Here is a 21,095-nt window from a genome sequence, read left to right as displayed (position 1 = left end):
TTCATTCCAAGCATGTAATGGAATCCCATATACCCGAAGCCAAGCTCCTCTCTGAAAAGGTAAAGCCACTTTATTCCAACGCACAATTTGCAAGAAAATGTGATCAAAAAATTGATTTGCATTCCCAACTGTTTCAGAAGCACCCAATCCAGGCACCGAATGAATAAAAACCTTGTCCGCCCCTAAAGGAATAATCTCAAGATCATTAAAACCAGCATCAATTACTCTATTTTGAATAAGCGGCACCGATTCCCCATTAAGCACGGTTCCAACAAGTCCTCTACAAGCCCATTTCAAATCCTCCTCCCGGGATCTATACTTTCTCACCAACCACTTCGTAACGGGTATCTTTTCCATGCTAGTTGCACTACATCCTAGCTCCTTCACCAAACCGCCACCCTCCCTCACACTCACCCCTCCACCAGCCGACTTCCTCTTCTCTCCCACCCTCACCCACCCTCACCACAACCTTGCCACCCTCCTGCTCCCTCCCCCGCGAAACCTGTGTCACCCTCCTCGCCCCTTCCTTCACCTTACTTTTTTCTCCCTCGAGACCCTTCACCTTACTTTTTTCTCCCTCAAGACCCTTCACCACACCACCACCTTCCTTCCGTACAACCTTCCCCTCACCTAACACTCCACCACCCTCACCCTCTCCCTCTCCCACACTCACCCTCACATTCTTCTTCGACCTATCAAACCTAGCAAGCCTAGCATGAACCCGATATTAGCCAAAAGACACATTGTTAACAGCTTTCCATAATTCGCCGTATACATCTCCATACATGTTTCTTTTACTAGCCACAAAAACCTCTTCTAATATACCACAAACTTCAAAACCTTTCCGCAAGAAAAAATTCGATGCTTGTGGAGGAAAATTGGTAACGTAAAAAGTAACGAACCGTTTATAAGGCGATGTTGAATCAGTGGAATCCCCAAGAAAAGTAGAATCACGAAGCTGTTGTTGAGCTTGGGCAGCTGCATCGCCATAAGAGACCGTCGGCTGCACGCGTTGCTGTTGACTGCGCACAGCAGCACCATTGACAAATTCTGCTTCCTTCTTCCCTGTACGTCGCATGTGCACCGGAGCATTCCTGCAATTCTGTTCTGTATCGTAGCCTCGGTCCCCTCGTGCACTGTCCCTCCTAACATCGTACCTTTCACAAGAAAAATCCGAACCAGTGTCATAATCCCCAAAGTAACGTTCCTCCCTTGATGCAAACCTAACCCTAGATTGTCTATGATCAAAGCCATCCCTGTCCCATAGCCACAAGTCGTTCTCAAATCCATCCTGAACCTGAAAATCCTGTCGCAACGCTTTTCGACGTCGCGGCCTCGCGTCAATCCAATCTCCCCCATCCCCCCCAATATCTGGCACCCTGCCTGGAACCCTAACCCCCCCCCCCCCCCAGAATACCTCACCACTGACGAATTGTGCCAGCGCGATTGCCTGTGGCGGAGCCACTGACCGTCGCGCATCGCTCTCTCAGAACCTCTCATCGCTATAAGTTATCTCTTTTTCATAGTCTGAAATAATATTATTTTAACTGTAATAAACAAATATTAAATTTGTTTTTTAAAAGTTCATGATTAATCTTTTTTTTTTTGTATGAGAACATAATTACTATATATCTTTTTTGACTGTAGCATGATAAATATATAAATAAATTATAAAATTATTCAAAAAATTTATTATATGATAAATATATCACACATACTTTTATCATATTTTAATGTTTTGTTTGTTTTTTTTTTAATTTTACTTTTCTTTCTTCAAAAAAAATAAATAATAATTTTACTTTTCTAAAAAGAAGTTTCACTAAATTATTTAATTATTCCGTCTACTAGGTTCTTTTTATTTTGTTGGTAAATTATTTCCATTAAATTCTACTTTAATGAAAAAGGTATAATTTTTTGACTACAACATGATTAATATATAAATAAATTATTAAATTATTCAAAAATTGTATTATATGATAAATATAATACATATTTTACATTATTTTAATGTTTTGTTTGTTTTTTATAATTTATTTTTTAAAATAATTATTTTTTACCAAATTATTTAAATTTTCCTTCTATAAAGTTCTTTTATTTGTTGATAAACTCCTTCAATTAAGTTTTAGTGAGTGACTCTTTGACCAAGGCAGGAGCAATGGTTGAATTCAGTTTAATATACAAAAATATAATTTAAAATGTGAAATACGATACATTTTATTAAATTTTGTTAATATTTTTAAATATATTCGAAGGACATGGTTCATGAAATTAGAAGTACAAAATAAAAATAAAATATACAATCGTTATAGTGATATTTTATACCTAAAAATATATACTGATATTAAAATAATCTACATTTTTAGTGATTACTTCTTATTTTTTTTTAATTTCTCAATTTTATAATTCATGAATTGATATATACAAATTAAAAATTAAATATACAATTATTAGTTTAGTGATATTTTAACAAGCAACGTTTTCTTCAAAAAAAAAGAAGAAGAAACAACCAACATTTTTTTCCACAATAAAACAGCTACATTTTTAATGAATTCTTCTGATTTTTAGTTCCTTTAAAACTTTTGTAGAATATATCTGTCATTGAAAAAGTAAAAGAATAAGTAAATGTGATATTTTTTTAAGCAAAGAAAAATATATAAATAAAGAGAAAATACAAAAAGCTGAGGGCGCGTAAACCTGACCCAACAACCACAAAGTCATCCCATAAGAGGGTATTACACCAAATATAACCAAAGTGGTATAAGGAAGCACAACATACAACTGATACACATCAGAACAATCTAGCGAACCCAACGCGTGGCACGAAACCATATTGCAAAAGAAACAATGTGTAAAAGCCCCAAACATTTTAACGAACCAGAGACGCGCCTGAATAAATTCATACACATCTTTTGAATAGTGAATGAACCAACCACCAACACGGATAGGGGTTCACGTACCATCAGCCCCCTGCAAAATACAGCAGGCGTAACCGCCCTTTCGTGCCAAAATAGGCCCAGCGATCCGAACAAACAACAAGCTACTGGGACATATCATAACTGAGTTGCAGAAACCATACACCACTGAACATGGTGTGTTCGAACCAGTCAACACAGACCCAAATAAAGGGGTTGCGTTTTTAGAACCTTACTGTCGCATTTTTGGCACGGAGGAGGAGATCTGGAGCAACACCAGAGAGACCACAAACCATCTAGAATCTGGATCCAACACAACAACATGACCCTTTGCAGACTTAAATACGCCGCTGACCAAAAGACCGACGACGGGATGGTTGGGAAAACCCGCAGAAGCTTGGACAGCAAAAAAGGAACGACAACCAAAACCATCAGCGATGAAACTGACCAGATCAAGTCACCCTCGTTGTATCAATACCAATACATACAAAATTTACACATCCAATATTTTTTTTTATGTTAACCTCTGGTTCCCAGATGGAAGGGCCCTATTAATTGGGAATTTGACAGAGAGGTAAGTAAAGTTTGGTAAAAAATTATTCCAACACAAGAATCAAACTCGGGTTCTCCTGAATAATTTGTTATTTAGTGGAGCTCATTAATCTTTTGAGCTCAATTGTTTGTTTTTATTTAAACTATTTTATCATATTTCAAATATTATTTAGATTATAAATAAAAAATTACTTAAATTCCATTAAAAAAGGAACAATCCACGACAAAAGAAAAAAATATTTTACACTATAAAAAAAATCTTGTTTTGACCTTATATAAAAAAAAATACTATTTTAGTGTAACATTATTTCTTCCAATTTTACTTTTCATTTAATTTTTTTTCAGTATTTTATCTTTTCTTGAAAATAAAAACACGAACAAGTTAGTATCCGTCTTAACGTTAGTAGTTGAGTAAACCACTAATTTAGTCTCTGTCTTTGTAAGCCACTATCAAATTAGTCATGACTCTTAATATTTCAAAATAGTTATTGTCTTTATAAAAGTTTCTCAATTAGATTTTTGTCTCTATGTTTTTGTCACATGACAATATACTTAATCGAGAATCTTTCATCAAAGAAAGAGACTATTTTGAAATATTATCAAAAGTTTCTCAATTAAATCTTTGTCTCTATGTTTTTATCAAGTGATGAGAGACTTAATTGAGAAATTTTGAAAAAGACAAATACTATTTTGAAATATCAATAGAGTCAGCGACTAATTTAAGTGTGACTTGCAAATACAGGAAGTAATTTGGTAGCTTACTAGTCATTAATCATCATAAAATTAATAAATGTCACCACCCAAATACCTTATGAGACTCACGTGCTATCATGTACCAGCGAATCCATCTGACATATCTATACCTTCCATCCTCAAACATTTTGTTTTTCATATAAATCTTGTCATCGTTCAAAAAAAAAAAATATAAATCTTGTCAATTCTTCAGTTCCTTATTACTCCCTCCGTCCCGGAATAACTGACCCATTTTCTAAAAAAAAGTGTCCCAAAATAACTGACCTATTTCAATTTTCAATACAACTTTCATCATTCCCAATACAATATAACACTAAATAATACTACTTTTATCATTTCCAATTAAATATATTTCACTTTCCCCTTTATTTATACATTTTTCTTAATCTGTGTGAAATGAACCAAGGGGTCAAATAAATTGGGACGGAGGGAGTAATCCTATTCAATCCAACGGTGGATACAAAACAAACATTATCAATAACCTTCAAGTTTCACCTTTTTCCTTCTTTGGTTACTTTCTCATCCTACGTGTACACTTGTCCCTACATCACATTAATTAATACTCATTGTAAGAAAAGAGAAAAAACAACACTCTCCCTTTTTACTCCATTTGTCGGCTTCATTTATTCACTACTATACTCAATTTTTACTGTCACTATTTACTCACAGAAATTCATGTTTGATGATCTCATCATCATTTAATTATTTTTGTTTTTTTGCTCTCACTTCTTTCACAAGTAACGCCTAGTGAGTAAAAGAGTGAGTGAAGAACATTGGTTATTATATATATATATATATGTACAAGACAAGATATATTCATATGATTCATTGATGAAATAAAAATCATGGGTATTTGTTGATTTTGAATTTTGAGCTGAGTAGTTGTTTTTGTTGTTGTGGAAGAAGGAGGAAATGGGGCGTCGGGCTGCCGAGTTTCGGCGCCCGATTCGACGGAAGTTGTCTTATGGGATCTGTTTTCTTCTTGGAGCATTTTCTGTTGTCGGTTTGGTTATGGTTTTTGTTCAACATAATTACCATCAAGATCGGGTCCAACATACCCTTCTGGTAATATTACATTCTCCCTTTTTTTTTTTTCGTTCTTTTGATGATTTTTTTGGTTTTTGATTGGTGATTTTTAACTGGGGATATGTTCATGGTTCTAAATTGCACAAATCTTGATATTGTAGCAAATGCGACAGCAATGTAGTTCTAATATCGTTGTAGACACCTCTAAAACCTTTATATCGCGGCTTTGATTATGGTTGCAGACCATAATTTAGAACTATAGATGTGATGTGGTATGTTTTGGTTTTGCAGGATTATTTTTTACATATATATATTTTTTTTAAAATTAATGTTATTCATCTTATGTATAATTTTGTTTTAAATTTCAATTCATTTATCAGGATGGTTTTGTTTTATAATTGTATTTGTTGTTTTTATCTGTGTTACTCCTTCATATTTAAGCAAAAGGTCAAATGTACTTGGTCCAAATTTGGAGTAAATACATTTGACATTTTGTCTGTATTTAAGACTGGATGGAGTAACTTCTAACTGTTGTTTCCTCTCTTTTTTACTCTTTCCAATAACAATTTGATGTGAGAGGGATGCATGTTTAAAACAACACTGTTTTGATCATAATAACAACATTGTTTTTATCATGGTCCTGCAGTTAGACTTGTCTTGGTCATAAGTAATTGATTTTGTAATTTTCAGATTTCAACTTATAGTTTTTGTTATAAGTGGCTTTTGTAATATTGTTTCTTGTTTAAAATGAGTTTTTTTTTCTTATCACTTGTTAACACAAATTTCCATTTAAATTTATGAGTTTGTGTACATGAGTTATAATTCTTTTTTCATTATGACTCCAAACCAGTTTCAATCATGTTCTTTAACATTAGGGGTTTGAATTCATACAGAGAGGAAGTTGAGAAAGATTTCTTGTTGTAAAAATGGTTTTAACATTTAGTGATTTGTTACTACTTTGTGAAACAGGAACTAAGTGTTACCTTTTGCAGCTATTAGGTGTTCACTAACACACATCATTACACTTGCACATCCCATTCGGCGAAATGGTTATACCATTCGCAATTCATTAGACTTGCACATCCCATTCGGCGAAATGGTTATACCATTCGCAATTCCTTGTAGAATTCGCCAATAGTTTCTCATTTTGTTCTGTCTTCTGATTTTAAATATCAACTTATCCCCTATTTAGTTCATTTGGCAAGTTTCTAGATATATGATATATCTAGTTATGTAGCATAGAAAATATGCCTTTCTAGATTGTGTTACAACTGTAACGATTTTGTGTTTATTATTACATTACATCATTGCCCTCATTATTACAGCACTTCTATAGTTTTTTCCCTTTTCAGTCTTGCAACAACAATGGAAATATTTGAAGTATATTCTTGAAATCTTCATGAATATGGTGTTAGTTATACTGATTTACTTTTATAATCCGTGTTTCTGGATCAAAAATTGAAGTTGAGTATTTGTCATTTGAGGCTTAAATCGCGACGTACGAAACATGGTCAAGTGTGTAGCTTCATAGTGATAAATGAGAAAATAATCCTGATATCTCAAAGCAATGTAATTGTAACTGTAAATTCTACAACAATTTTACGATTAGGTGACATTGCTTATATAAAATAATTACTGTTGTTACTTGTTACGCTTTTGGTGATATTGCTTTTTACTGTTAAACTATTTTTGTCTCATATGCCTCGTGTGTACTTACCGAGTAAGTGACATATTGCAGGAGAGGAATACAAAGGATGAACATTTTCCTAAGGATAGGCTGAATTTTACTGAAGAAATTTTAAGTGCGACATCTTTTTCAAGGCAATTAACAGAGGAAATGGTTCTTGCCAAGGCTTATGTGGTTATTGCAAAAGAACACAATAATCTTCACCTAGCATGGGAGCTTAGCTCAAAGATTAGAAGTTGTCAGCTTTTGCTTTCAAAAGCCGCCATGACTGGAAAGCCTGTTAACAATGAAGAAGCCGAACCGATTATAAGAAGCCTATCAACTTTAATTTTCAAGGCGCAAGATATCCATTATGACATTGCAACAACTATCGTTACAATGAAATCACATATTCAAGCACTTGAAGAGAGAGCAATTGCAGCTACAGTTCAAAGCAACGTGTTTGCTCAAATATCGGCTGAAGCACTACCGAAGAGTCTTCATTGCTTACATGTGAAACTTACTTCTGATTGGCTAAAGAAACCTTCCCTGCAAAAACTCTCGGATGAGACGAGAAACTCCCTCCGGCTAACGGATCAGCATCTATATCATTTCTGCATCTTTTCGGATAATGTACTGGCAACATCGGTCGTTGTTAACTCAACAGTTCTCAATGCTGAATATCCAATAAAATTAGTTTTTCATATTGTAACTGACGGTGTCAACTATGGAACGATGCAAGCATGGTTTCTCAGTAATGACTTTAAAGGAGCAACGATAGAGGTCCAGAATGTTGAAGAATTTCATTGGCTGAATGAATCTTATTCTCCGATTGTCAAACAGCTGCTCGATTCAGAATCTCGAGCCTTTTATTTTGGGGCATATCCGGATGTAAATGCTGAACCGAAACTGCGGAACTCCAAATTTTTGTTATTACTAAACCATCTTCGGTTTTACATCCCTGAGATTTATCCACAACTTGAGAAGATTGTTTTCCTTGATGACGATGTTGTTGTCCAAAAAGACCTAACACCACTTTTCTCACTTGAATTGCATGGAAACGTAATCGGTGCAGTCGAAACTTGTCTTGAAGCATTTCACAGGTACTACAAATATTTCAACTTCTCAAATTCAATCATAAGCTCAAAGTTTGATCCACAGGCATGCGCGTGGTCATTAGGCATGAATGTTTTTGACTTGATTCAATGGAAGAAAGCAAACGTGACCGCAATATATCACTATTGGCAAGAGAAGAATGCCGACGGATCACTCTGGAAGCTCGGCACACTTCCTCCTGCACTTCTTAGTTTTTATGGTTTGGCCGAACCGCTTGACCGGAGATGGCATGTTTTAGGATTAGGTTATGACCTCAATATCGATAATCGACTCATTGAAAGTGCGGCTGTTATTCACTTCAATGGGAACATGAAACCATGGTTGAGATTATCTATAAGCAGGTATAGGCCACTATGGAACAAGTACATAAATCAAAGTCACCCTTATATTCAAGAATGTGCTATAGGTTAAAATGCACCACTTCTTGATTGCTTATAGATTATGCAATCACAAATTATTGTAGAGTCAGAAGTAGATATTTTTGACTTGAAAAATCACAATCTCTTCAAATAGAAAAGAATAAAGTTTTTGCCATTGTTGTTTTTTTTCTTTCCTTTTTAGCTTTAATTAAGTTTAAATCTACATGTTTAGATTGTTTCAGGTTTATATGGAAACTTAATTAAACAGGTATTTAGAGTTAATCTGTCGCTACATAAAGGTAACCAGTGAGTTAACCACTTCTTAACTAATTTTTAGTCGGACTTTTTTGGACAAATTTACTCTTGGTAACTCCTTTCTCTATCAATTTAAATTCAAACCATAGTCATAGGGATTAGGGAGTTTAAAAACTAACTACAGTACCTGTGAGCATAACTCAATTGTTAGTGACATGTTGGGGTTCTAATCACGATTCTCCACTTATTTAATGGTGAATTTCTAGCTACTAAACTACTTGGAAAAAAAAAATAAAAAATCAACTACATATTTTAGTTGAACTTTTTTGTTATGAATTTATCCTTAACAACATTTTTGTTTCAAATTTAAAAACATATGAATAGAATATTAAAAGTTAAATTCAAATAAATTTAAATAATATAAATATTTTAAAATAGAAAAATAAAATAAAATAAATATATATCAAATAGATCAAATAACCTCATAATCTCATTAGTAGCTACTACAATTTAAAAACGGATGAAGCCATAAAAAAAGTTAGATAGACAAGCACTTTCTGCTTGTTTTAATAAATATTTCAACAAGAATTACTTGGAAAAGTAATTTTGGTATAACAGTGGACAATTAATTTTGATTATGTTACCCATTTTCCCTTCCCATGTCTTTTTTCCTTGTCATCACTCTCATTTTTCCCTTCTTTCTCGTTTTTCTCTTTACTTTATCTCTCACGCTAATTAAGAGGGAGACAATATTTATCCATACTCAATGGGGGATTTAAACCATTCTAAGGAACAAGTAGGCATCTTCGATATTTTTCAAAAATAAAATAAAATTGAGAGCTTCATTACTATATATAGTTTTATGTTATAAATACTTTTTGTCACTAATTTTAAAAATGTATATCATTACACATCTACATTATAGTAATATATAGATATCTATTTCTTTTGATGAATAGAATCCTTACTTCGACGGATCCATTTGACACATTCTTTTTTATAGATACACATTCTTCTTTTTAGAAACAAGACAATCTCTTAAAATGGTATGTATAGTTATTCTGTCTTGCATTATATGTTCACATGAATGGAATTAAATCAAGGGCCTTTTTTACAACATTGTCTAAGGTATAGCTAATATCTAACGCATTGCCAGTTCTATCTCATTCCTAAATAATAAGTTACTATTAGTCATGAGAGGTAGTGGTTGGAGAGCTAAACATCAATGCCAGTTAAGTCTTTTCTTTATCATCATACTTCATGAAAGCTAATTAAGGCCTTTATGACCGCAAGAACTTTGCAATAACTTATAGAGTTCAAACTAGATCCATAATTTTCAACACACAACAGACAATATAACGGTGACAGATGATGATGAACTCATATATATATATATATATATATATATATATATATATATATATATATATATATATATATATATAAGTTATAAAAGTTATAACTAAAAAATGCACCTTAAGGTGTGACTAAAAAGTTATAACGGTGTCTTTTATCAAAGTTATAACTAAAAAGTGAAAATCACACCTTAAGGTGTGACTTGATAAAAGACACCACCAAAGGGTGGCTTGTAACATAACCCATATATATATATATATATATATATATATATATATATATATAAAAGGAGATGTCAAATTATATGGTATAATATTTATCTAATGTTACGCCGTTTGTGAGTAAAGGAAATTGTTCGTGTGGACTGAGTAGAGGCGCTGCCGATTGAGGGGTGCTCGTGAATGATCAGAGAAATTCAACATTAAAGAAACTACACTACAAGAGGTAATACTTTGATTCTTAATCATGTTTATTCGTAAGGATCCATTGAAAGAAAAACTACTTTTTTTTTATCTACAGTGTATTCTGTTTTGGTATACGATTTTTCTTCAGTGGTATCAAAGCTACTTACGAAACCATGAGTCGGTTTCTATGTTATAATAGTTTTAATATGATTTTGAATATGTATAATAATAATAAAATTAATAAAAATTGGTTGTCGATCTCATATATGTGACTTATGATTCTTATGCAACATCAATATATATATATATATATATATATATATATATATATATATATGATATACATATTGTATCATTTAATTTGTTCAATTGTATTAAAGAGATTGGTGTCAATTTGGATGATCGATAGCTTGAGATTCGGAACTGATATTGGGGAAGCATCAACGAATCGATTGTTCATATTGAATGAACAATCCTTGAAACTATTGATGTTTGATCGTCGCATTAGGGTTCATACCTATACAAGAGTTGTATTGTTATGCAAAACACGATGCGGCTAGGGTTTACTCAATCATATAAAAAGTTGATGTGATTAGGCTAGACAGCGGCACTGATTCTTGATGAAGTGTTCATTAAGAATTAGCTTCTCGATGGCTGCCCCAGAAGTCCCTGTAAGGGGCGTTGTCTCGGAACCACCGTTTGTTTACCGGGTAGCGGAACCCCCGACTAACTCTGCGTAGTATGATCAGTCATCAATGTTTAATTAATTAATTAATTCAATTTTTAATAATAATATTTGTGTGTTTATTGTTATTAAATAGCATGAAGAATGGTTATGGTGAAATTTTAGCGTGCTTGTTTTAAGATGTTCTATGTGATGTTTCAACGTTATACACACAGACAGATAATGTTCCGTTTAATGTTCCAACATCAAGCAGTAAAAAGAATAAATAACAAGAAAGTAAATGACAGGAAAGTAAATGGCACAGTAAGTTTGTTAACCCAATTCGGTGACAAACACACCTACTCTAGAGGCTACCAAGCCAGGAAGGAATTCCACTAGTGTAGTCCTTATTCTAATGTTCTCAGCAAACCACGTTTACAACACAAGACCTAGGACCTACCTGTATTGATTTCAATCTAGGAACTCCTAAATCTGAGATCCTATCTCACTATCTCACAGTCAACCACAGCCCCTGTGATTATCAGACTTTAAACAACTCAAATGGTGAAGTTACCTTCAAACAAACAACTACAACCTTGCTTAAAAGCTTTGGCGTAGCACACAAGAGTTTACAACTCAACACACAGTCGTTAACATGTATCAAACTGATACAAGAAAGGCTCACAATAAAATAGGACTAAACTTGCATCAAGGTGATACAAGAGTAGAACACACAAAGACTCAAAACCCTAAAAACTAAACTTTTTAAATGACGGCTTGAATAATCAATTAGGTCTTGAAGTCTTCCTTTTATACTGAAGCAATATGGGTCAAATAGTCTTGTTGGGCTTCAAAACAAAATAGATCGTCCAGCTGATCTGCAAAACACGAATCAGAGACAAATATGGAAAGTCTAAAATGTAGGAACATCTTTAGGAACGCCCAATACAACTTCAAATATTTCCTAAAATATAATCACATCTTTAGGAATATTCCACAACTGATTCTGTAAAGATATGCGCGTTGTTTGATCAATAAGATAAGGAAATATGGTTTCCTTAAATAATAAAAGACGCGCGTACAAACAGGCATGATACAAGGCACACTGAACCGTGCCAGGATGTTGGAACATCGTATCCAACATCTTACAAAAATGCCTGAAACATTTTGGAACATTGTATCCAACAACACAAACATGGATATTTGTTTTAGCAATAATGCAACCAATACAAATACCCAACATATGGTCTTAGTGTTTTATTTTGTTTTGTTTTGGGAATTATTAAAATACGACATGTGTGTCGTGCCTTTCACCTATATCTCTATATGTAATTATTTTCTCATCCCACTCCCTCGTATGTAAGACGAGTATTCTCTATGTAATGTATTATTGAAGAAGAGTGTAACGCCCTCCTTTTATTTAATTATTTTTATTAAGTTAGAGTCTATTTATGTGATTTATTTTATATATGTGAGGTGTTAGTATTTTATTATGTGACATTATTCTATTATTTATTAGAATATGAGAATTATTAGTGCAAGTAGAATTGGATGTTAGAATAGAAAGAAGAATAAGTTATTGGGCCTAAATAGATTTAGGAAGAGTGACTAGTATTATAAATAAGGAAGCTTAGGTTAGAAAGATTTTTGGACGTTAAACCGCTTTTTGGAGAAAGAGGAAAAAGAGGAGAACTCAGAGAGAGAGAACCCTAGGAACGAAGAACGCCGCTTTTGATTTCAGAAAAACAATCTAAGGTAAGGGTGGGACTATCTTTCACTAATATTAAGTCTGTAGATCATTAGATTGCATCTAACATGTTTTAGGATGAGTTGTGAGGTTATGAGAAATTAGGGTTTGAGTGAGAATTGATGATTAGATGATGGAAACCGTTGAATTGATGTAAGGGGGGAGTCTTTATTCACCATAAAGGTTGTATGAACATATGGGTAGTGAAGGGTTTTGTTTTCCATTGTTTTTTTTTTTTTGTGATCCTTTAATGAATTCATGCTACATTCGTGTTCTAATTTGTTGCTATAATTTTGGTTATATTCTTGACTTTGAATCCATTATTTTCATGTTCTAAATTTGTAGTTACTTCATGGTTATGTTCTAAAAGTGAGTATGATATATTGCATTCGAAGGATTCTGATATAACTATTGTTATTAGTTTATGTTGTTGGATTGGAATTAAATTTGTAATTAGTACGTATCCGCAAACCGCCTCTACGGAATGAATTGGTTAGTACGCTATCGCAAGAGTTTTAGTCAATGAGAATTTTGGGGTTTAGTTGAGAATAAATTCATGTGCTGTTATATGTTTCTCTTTTATGTTATTCTAAACTAAGTCTAATTTTCAATCAATTCATGCATGTATTAGATTGTGTTAGTATTGTAATCACTAATGAACCTCAATAATTGAATTAGATAACCGTAGTGTCTGATTAATTCTTTTTGATGACTTAACTTGTCGTTGAACTAGAAAATGTGTCCATGATGAATTAAAATCCATTTATTTCATTCGGCTATTGAGTTGGTGCTTTAACAGTGTTGGTAAATGTTTATTAGGGGGGTTGGCTTAGTTTATGTATATACATAAAATCCATTTATTTCATTCGGCTATTGAGTTGGTGCTTTAACAGTGTTGGTAAATGTTTATTAGGGGGGTTGGCTTAGTTTATGTATATACATATCTGTGCACTATTTAGATTTAACAATGATGTGAATTTATTTTGATTTTGCTAGTTTATTTGGAATCAAATATCCTGGTTTGAAAGATACAATATATGATATTTGACTAAACTTAGTTTTCGAAGTTGTGTTTTCTTAAAAAGAGAATGATCCAAACTCTACATAGCCGAAACTTGGTTACCTATGTATTTGATTAGAAAAGTTGCTTCTTTTCATTTGCTTTATATTAATATTATAATTAGTTATAATGACAAATACATAAATATTATAATTATTTGATGATGTGTTATTGATGAATTATTTGACTAGGTGTAACTTGTGAATTAATTGATGAGGTGAAATTGATGTGTTATTTAACGATGTGTAAATAATGAGATATTTGAAGATGTGTTATATAAAGATGTGTTATTTGAAGATGTGTGATTTAAAGATGGGTTATATAAAGATGCGATCTTGGTATTTATTGACTATATGTGTTAATTATGATGCTTATGATGATGCGATGTTTAAGATGTTCTTGATTATCATTTGATGCTGTGTACTATGATGCTGATATGAGATGAATTATTTATATGCTGCATATACTGCTGAGTCTTATTTGAGATGAAAATGTCACTCTAAGTCAAGAAGTTATAGGATGTTCATGAGGTTTCTAAGATGTAAGATGTTGAGTCCATGCATACTCACATCTGTTGGGGGCTTATGCCCTGGAATGTTCATCATTCAATCCGTTGGGGGCTTATGCCCTGGGATGCTTTAACCATCCAAATTGTTGGGGGCTTATGCCCTGGAATGCTTAGCATTCAACGCGAGTAGATTGGTACCACCTGCATGATGCATAGTTGTTGTCGTTGTCGCTCTGTTGAGTCGTTGTCGTCGTTGTTGCATGGTCGAGTGGTCGGTGTCGCTGTTGATAACGAAATTGTTTTTGTTGCTGTCCTTGTTGCTGAATATGATTATGTTGTTGCTTACGTATTCTTTATATACATTATTAATGATGCATGTTGTGATATGCTTCGTTGTTTTCATTAATTTGATGAATTATATATTATTATTATTTGATAAGTTTCTCACCCCTTCTGCTTGAAAATGTTGCCCTTCGCTGTGATATGCTTGAAAATGTTGCCCTTCGTATGATACGAAGTGCCTTCAATCCTTGTGTTTGTCACGACACGGATTCGAGAAAGACGATTGGAAGTGCTAGAGAATGGAATGATCTTTATTCTTTTGATAACCAGAATCTCCTCATCTCCTCCAACATTTCCAACAACAAATCCTTTTTTCTAAATCAATTAAGACCTGCAAGGAGAAAGTCTTTTTGTACCATTGTCATCGTGGTCATCCTTGTAAAAATTAAATCATTAAGATCGAACTATATATAAAATTAGAACACATGATGGACAAAATTGGCAAGTGCACCAAATCGCAACAAGTAGCAACGTAGTAAGTCGTATCGTTCTCCACATGGATTGTTGTTCAACTCAATAATTAGCAAAACATATTTTAGAAGCGAAAAGTATTAAAAGTGAACAGAATTGCAGGGTTAAATTGCCTTGCCGAATGCAAAGTTTGGTCTTTGTGATTCAGATGATTAACAAAGATTACTATTTCCTTGAATCCCCCCTTCGTCTTTATTGGAATTATCTTTTAAGAAATAAAACAACTTATGCGATGTATCACTAATTTTATGTGTCATGACAGTCAAACCCACACTAGACTCTTTAAATAACTCGTGTAGGACCCACCGAAGTAGTGTACTACTTTTTTTATAAAGAGTGGAGTAAGGAAAGAGATGACTCAAACCTTAACTTTCTAACCTCTATAAGAAGTAGTAATTAGAAAAACCAGTGAACTGATAAAATTTCGGGTTGTCAGTGCCACTTTAATCCTATGGATCAATCCGCAAGGTTACACTCGTAGTTAACCAATTGATGAAGCATCAACAACGAGAATAATATAATTTAAATCTCAACACAATCAAAAGCATAAACTTAATGAAAACTTTATTAATAAATTTCAACAAATAAGAAGGGGTTCATCGTGGAACCCTAATCAAGAGGTTTAGTTGCGCATGGCAACAGACATCATAACAAAATAGTGGGCAAGGGTCTCTATTTATAGGATTAGGTTACTTAGGGATTAAGAGAAGAAATTTGGGCTTTTATTCGCCGATCCAGCTTGAAAACATATAAAAAAGGGTTTTTACCCGGTGCCAGGCGAGGGGCACAAAGGCTAGTCACATGGGACAAACCACTAATGAGCATAATAGTTAGAGTGATGGCAAAGGGGACCTAGACTCTCTATTTATAACTGTGTAGCCCTAGGTACCACCCTTCATGGACCTTAGTGTTCGGGCCTACAAAGTGTTTGAGTTCGACTGAATGTAATTAGAATCCTCTCTGAAGAGGGAAGGTCAAGGGTCCAAGACACGTGGAAGCAAGTCAAGTCTGTCGAAGATATGAAGTTTAGGACTGTTGGTTTTAGTTACCTTACTTATGTATATATAACAGTTTTTCATAGGAAATAGGGGTCACAAATCATATACAAAAGTTCTTACGCTCGAATTATCCAAGCACACAGGGAGAAAAGACTAACAAGAATGTATGTAACTAATTTGATGAACAAATTTACATAGTGCAATTCGAATGATTGTATTTTAATTCTTTGTTTTCATCTTTAAAAGTTTAAGTTTTACTTTTAAATCTTAAAATCTTGTTTAATTCTGTCGAATTAAACTTTGATGTTCATCTCCTTCATGTTTTCATCTTAAGAACATGATGAACATTCAAACATTTTCTGGAAAAAAACATTGCACAACATGTCCTAGGATTTCTAGTTTAATCCTGCAAGTAACATTTTAAAACTAGTGTCTTGTTTACCAAAAACACCGGTTAAGAACATGTAATTTGGTTTTCTTATGTCTGGGTGATTTGAAAAGAGCGTAATAATATGATTTTTAACTAAAAGGAGGACTCTATTCGTATTATAGTGGATAAAGTCAAGCTTCTATCCTCCTGGTGGTTGAAGGCAAAATACATCAATTTAACTTTTGGTTATCATGGTTGGTGGCTTAATCCATTCTTGTGTTTGTGCATTGACTAATAACTCTCTTTCCTTTTTTCTTTTGTTTGTTCGATTATATTCCATTTGTATCACTCTTGTGTTCCTCTTTAGTACAACTTGTACTTTGAAGAATGCTTTTTATTGTTAATATATTCCATTTTGCCTTGTTAAAATAAAAATAAAAACTTGACTAAAATTTGAACTTTGAGTTCCCAAATCCAGTACATTTTTTTAAATGCAAATAAATTTCATTAAAAAGAGGACCCCAAAGCACAAGCAATGCTATGCGGAAACCAAAATTACAAACAAATATAGAATGAATGGAATAAAATGATTGGTCAAAATCTTCTACGCCAATTACGGATAAACGTACATCTAAAATAATGTCCAAATATATTAATGTGCATGAACTAATTGTTCAATATTTAGAGGAAAGCATGCATGTCTTCCATTGAAACACGTATTTGCATATATTTCATTTGTGGCTTCAGTGTTGTGTGCAGAATCATAAAAAAAGTATTGTTTCCGATTATCACATGGTTTTCCGCCTTCACCAACACACGAGTCCCAAATATTTGTCAATCCTGAAAATTTTAAAATAAGTTGTACTTAGTAAACGATAACAATAAAGAAAAACCATTTGACATTTTTTTTATTTTGAATAAAATTAATTATTAACTCACCAAACTTTTCAGGGGAATTTTTTATTTTCTTGAACATTTTGAAACTGTCTAAAATAGTGAACACTGAACCTGAGAGTTTGGTCGTTAACTCCCGAAGCTTCCATGGAAGTTTGTTTGAGAAAGGCTTAACCATTTGATTCATATTTTCATTGCAATCTTTTGAACGTGATTTTTTATCAATAAAATCTGGGATACACCCTATTGGACCAATGGCAATGATAACAAATTTTCGTCCACCAAGATCATAAATTTTCTGGAAAATAAAAGTTGGTGAACATAGTTAATATCAATGAAAAATTGAATTAGTGACTAAAAATTAGAACGTAAACCTATGAAGTTCATTTCAAATTTTATCATTAAATATTATAGACGCCAGACATAAACATCAATAGTTTTTCTCTTTAATTTTAGTCGGTATTTTATACATGTAACAAGATTATTAATGATTATGTTCTATCAAAAAAATTATTAATCATTATGTAGCAACTAATTTTGGCTACGGTATTTTATACATTTGTTAATTATATTAGGCTCTCTTTGGGAGTTTGGAGGGAACGGGATGAGAGGGTTTGATAAAAAAAAAAAGGAAGAAAGAAGTGGAAATAATTTAGAGTTTTGGGATGAGAGGGTTTTGAGGGGCTTAGTTTTCTTCATAAAACAAAATCTCCCTAGTTTTGGGAGCTAAAAAATTGTATTGGATGAGTGTTTTAAGGGTTTGGATAAATTTTCCAAATCCTACATATATATTGTCATAATACTCAAAAAATTAAAATTATATTAATCATAAATATTTATTTATCATTCACTAGAAAAAACACACTAATTTTTTTTGAAAGATTTATCTATTTTTTTCCTCTGATCTCATCCCTCCAAAGTCTTCCCCATCAAATTCCCAAACAAAGCCTAAGGCTCATATAAATGGAGATTAATTGTCTCATAATTATAATTCAAATAATAGTAACAGGGATATTTGATATGTTGCAACACAAGTTCGAACACTTAAAGTGTGTGAATTTTACCGCTAGATTCTTTGAAAAAAAATGAAAATTAATAGTAGAAACTAGAGATTACTAAAGAAAACATGTTTAAGGGATATAAAAAAGAACATCTTGTCCCCGTGAGCATAGCTCAGTTGTCAGGGACATGCCTTGTTATATGCGGGGACCGGGGTTCGAACCTCGGACGCCCCACTTATTCACCATGAAAAAGATGAATACTAGCCACTAGGCTACCTGACCAAACAAAAAAAAAACATCTTTATATTTAAGCCTAAAAATTTATGTATATATTCAAACTTTCCTTCTTCACAATGTTAAGTCATCAAACATAAGTTTCACAATGTTAAGTCATCAAACATAAGTTACCTTTATATTGAAACCAAGTTGTTCAAGAAGATAATTTGCAAATTCTTCAGGATTTCCCTTTTGGTTGGTTACCATTTCTTGTTTAAAATAATTGAGCATGTAATCATTGGAACCAATGGATAAAAGGAATATAGATTTAGATAAGTATTGACTCAATTTTGCCTTGCTTCGAAAGTTTCTTGGAAGATCATTCGTCACAGTTGAGGTGAAATACTCAATTTGTTTGTTCAATGACAAGCATTCACCCTTTGACATAAACAATATATATATGATTAGTAACCAATTTATTTAAATTGAATAATAAAGTAGTGCAGAATATTTCCTTACATATCTTGTCGAATTCAAGATTCCACATGATCCTGATGCATAGTTGATACCTGAGACTATTTGATTTCTCTTAATTGTAGAAACACCCATGTATGGAGGTGGCATTGGTAAACCCAATTTAAGAGCTACAAAAAATAATTGCAAAAAAGTTCATGGTAAGTGAAAAATGCATCATAATTTGAAAATGATTCAATTTATGTATCATATAATAGTAATAATTTGGTCACATTAGAAAAATCATAATGTGACAGCGCTGATTAACTTTAAATCTTATATGTATGCAATAGCTGCAATGCTATCTTAACGAGAATAGAGAATATTATGATGTAAATGATTACTTTTTTTTTAGGAAATGTGTTGTTTTATTTTTTACTTTATTGTTAATTAATTATTTAATTTTTACATTTAAATTGTAATTTTTTTTTAAAATAGTCGAGCAGCAAATTTCACACACACAAAGTGCGAAGAAGATGTGTATTGCAAGTTTAAACACACGCCACAACATATCAAATGTTTCGGTCTTTTACCATTTGAAGAAGATAATTAAGACATTAAGTTGACAAATCATAGGCATTCCCACAACGTAGACCCTTAGAATTACTATGAGACTAATCCTCAAATCATCGATGAGACGCCATGTTTTTATTATTTGGATTTGACTCTTATCATATAGACAACTCAAAAAATTGAAACCGATTTTTTTCTCTTGAAGAAGAGTTGTGTTGTCAGCTATGTCAACATGATGATGCAAAAGAAATTTGCATATACATATTTTGTTAGGTAGGTATCAAACAAAAGTTGCTGTATCATAAAATTAATGGGTTATCTACATAGAAGGCTAGTGAAATGAACTGAATTCGGGAGGAAGATGATCGTTCTTTTGGAATCTATGTTGTTGTGAGGCCCCTTAAATTTATCAGAAGACATATTCAAATGGTGATTTATTTACTCTTTTTTTCCTATTGGAATATATCTTCCAGCAATGTATTTTGCTTGTTTTGAGCAACACATTGGCCTAAAGAGCACTCATCACAAAATAAAATGATCAACACATTAAAGCAATGAAATTTTTAGGAGGAAAGGAAATGTATATTCCCTCTGGTGTTGTACGCAAGAAAAAATTAAAAATTAAAAAGAACCCCTTTAAAGAAATTAGATTAAGTTCAATGATTGATGAGAAAAAAGACATCATTTCCAATTATATCCTTCTTAACAAGTGTTGAATATTGGAATCAATATATAATTTAAAGATCAAATTAGAATAATCATATTAAACATAATAATTTAATAGAGTTTTGCTTATATTTGAGACTTTATTTATTTACTTTTTTATTTATTTTATATTTGAGACCGAAGGAAGTAACCTTTCTAAAGGTTTTAAGTTCATAAATGATTTTACTCTTTAATTTACTTGTGCTAGATGAAGAAAGATTAAAAGTTTAACCTATCTAAATTCAAACTTACCAATAATATCTGCAAAGGTTTTGCCATTGCTAAACCTTCCTGTAGAACAATTATTGAAATCTATGCCATATGGAAATATATTAACCTTAGCAGGTGTATTCAAATTGTTATTGTTTCCGGCATCTACGGTTGAATCACCAAAAACATACAAAGCAGGCACAAGGCTCTTTGTACCATAAGAATTTGCCAAGAAAAGTTGGAGGGTTAGAAGACAAATAACCATAGAAACTTTGAAAATAGACATTTTTGGTTGCACAACATATATGAAGATGGGGAATGATGTTAAGATCTTATATATATTATATATCAAATCTTAAAATGGAAGATTATTTGTTTTTTTGTTTGTTTTACTTGTTGTCAAGAAATTACAAATTTGTAACAATATTAAGGGTACAGATACAGATACAGCTATGTACTATGCTATTTACAACAAATACAACTA

General features: G+C 32.5%; 2 protein-coding genes across 2 annotated transcripts; one reads left to right on the top strand and one right to left on the bottom strand.

Moving 5' to 3' along the window:
- The first annotated feature begins 4,900 nt into the window (after nt 1-4,900).
- LOC146948621 (hexosyltransferase GAUT11-like) lies at nt 4,901-8,559 on the top strand. Its single transcript, XM_085744823.1, has 2 exons — nt 4,901-5,282; nt 6,982-8,559. Exons 1-2 carry the CDS (start codon nt 5,130-5,132, stop codon nt 8,434-8,436), a joined length of 1,608 nt encoding a protein of 535 aa, XP_085600949.1. The 5' UTR covers nt 4,901-5,129; the 3' UTR covers nt 8,437-8,559.
- A 10,288-nt stretch (nt 8,560-18,847) lies between these two features.
- On the bottom strand, nt 18,848-20,894 carry LOC146948620 (GDSL esterase/lipase At2g03980-like). The gene is made up of 3 exons (XM_085741457.1): nt 20,654-20,894; nt 19,190-19,314; nt 18,848-19,108 (listed from the first exon to the last, which is right to left on the bottom strand). The coding sequence occupies exons 1-3, from the start codon at nt 20,874-20,876 to the stop codon at nt 18,848-18,850; spliced, it is 609 nt and encodes a 202-aa protein (XP_085597583.1). The 5' UTR covers nt 20,877-20,894.
- Between the last annotated feature and the right edge of the window lie 201 nt (nt 20,895-21,095).

This window comes from Medicago sativa, chromosome 2, assembly GCF_051527215.1.
Source record: "Medicago sativa cultivar Bolivia chromosome 2, Bolivia_mono, whole genome shotgun sequence".
Lineage (NCBI taxonomy): Eukaryota > Viridiplantae > Streptophyta > Magnoliopsida > Fabales > Fabaceae > Medicago > Medicago sativa.
Note: the sequence above shows the minus strand (reverse complement) of the source record. Positions and strands in the feature narration are given on the sequence as shown.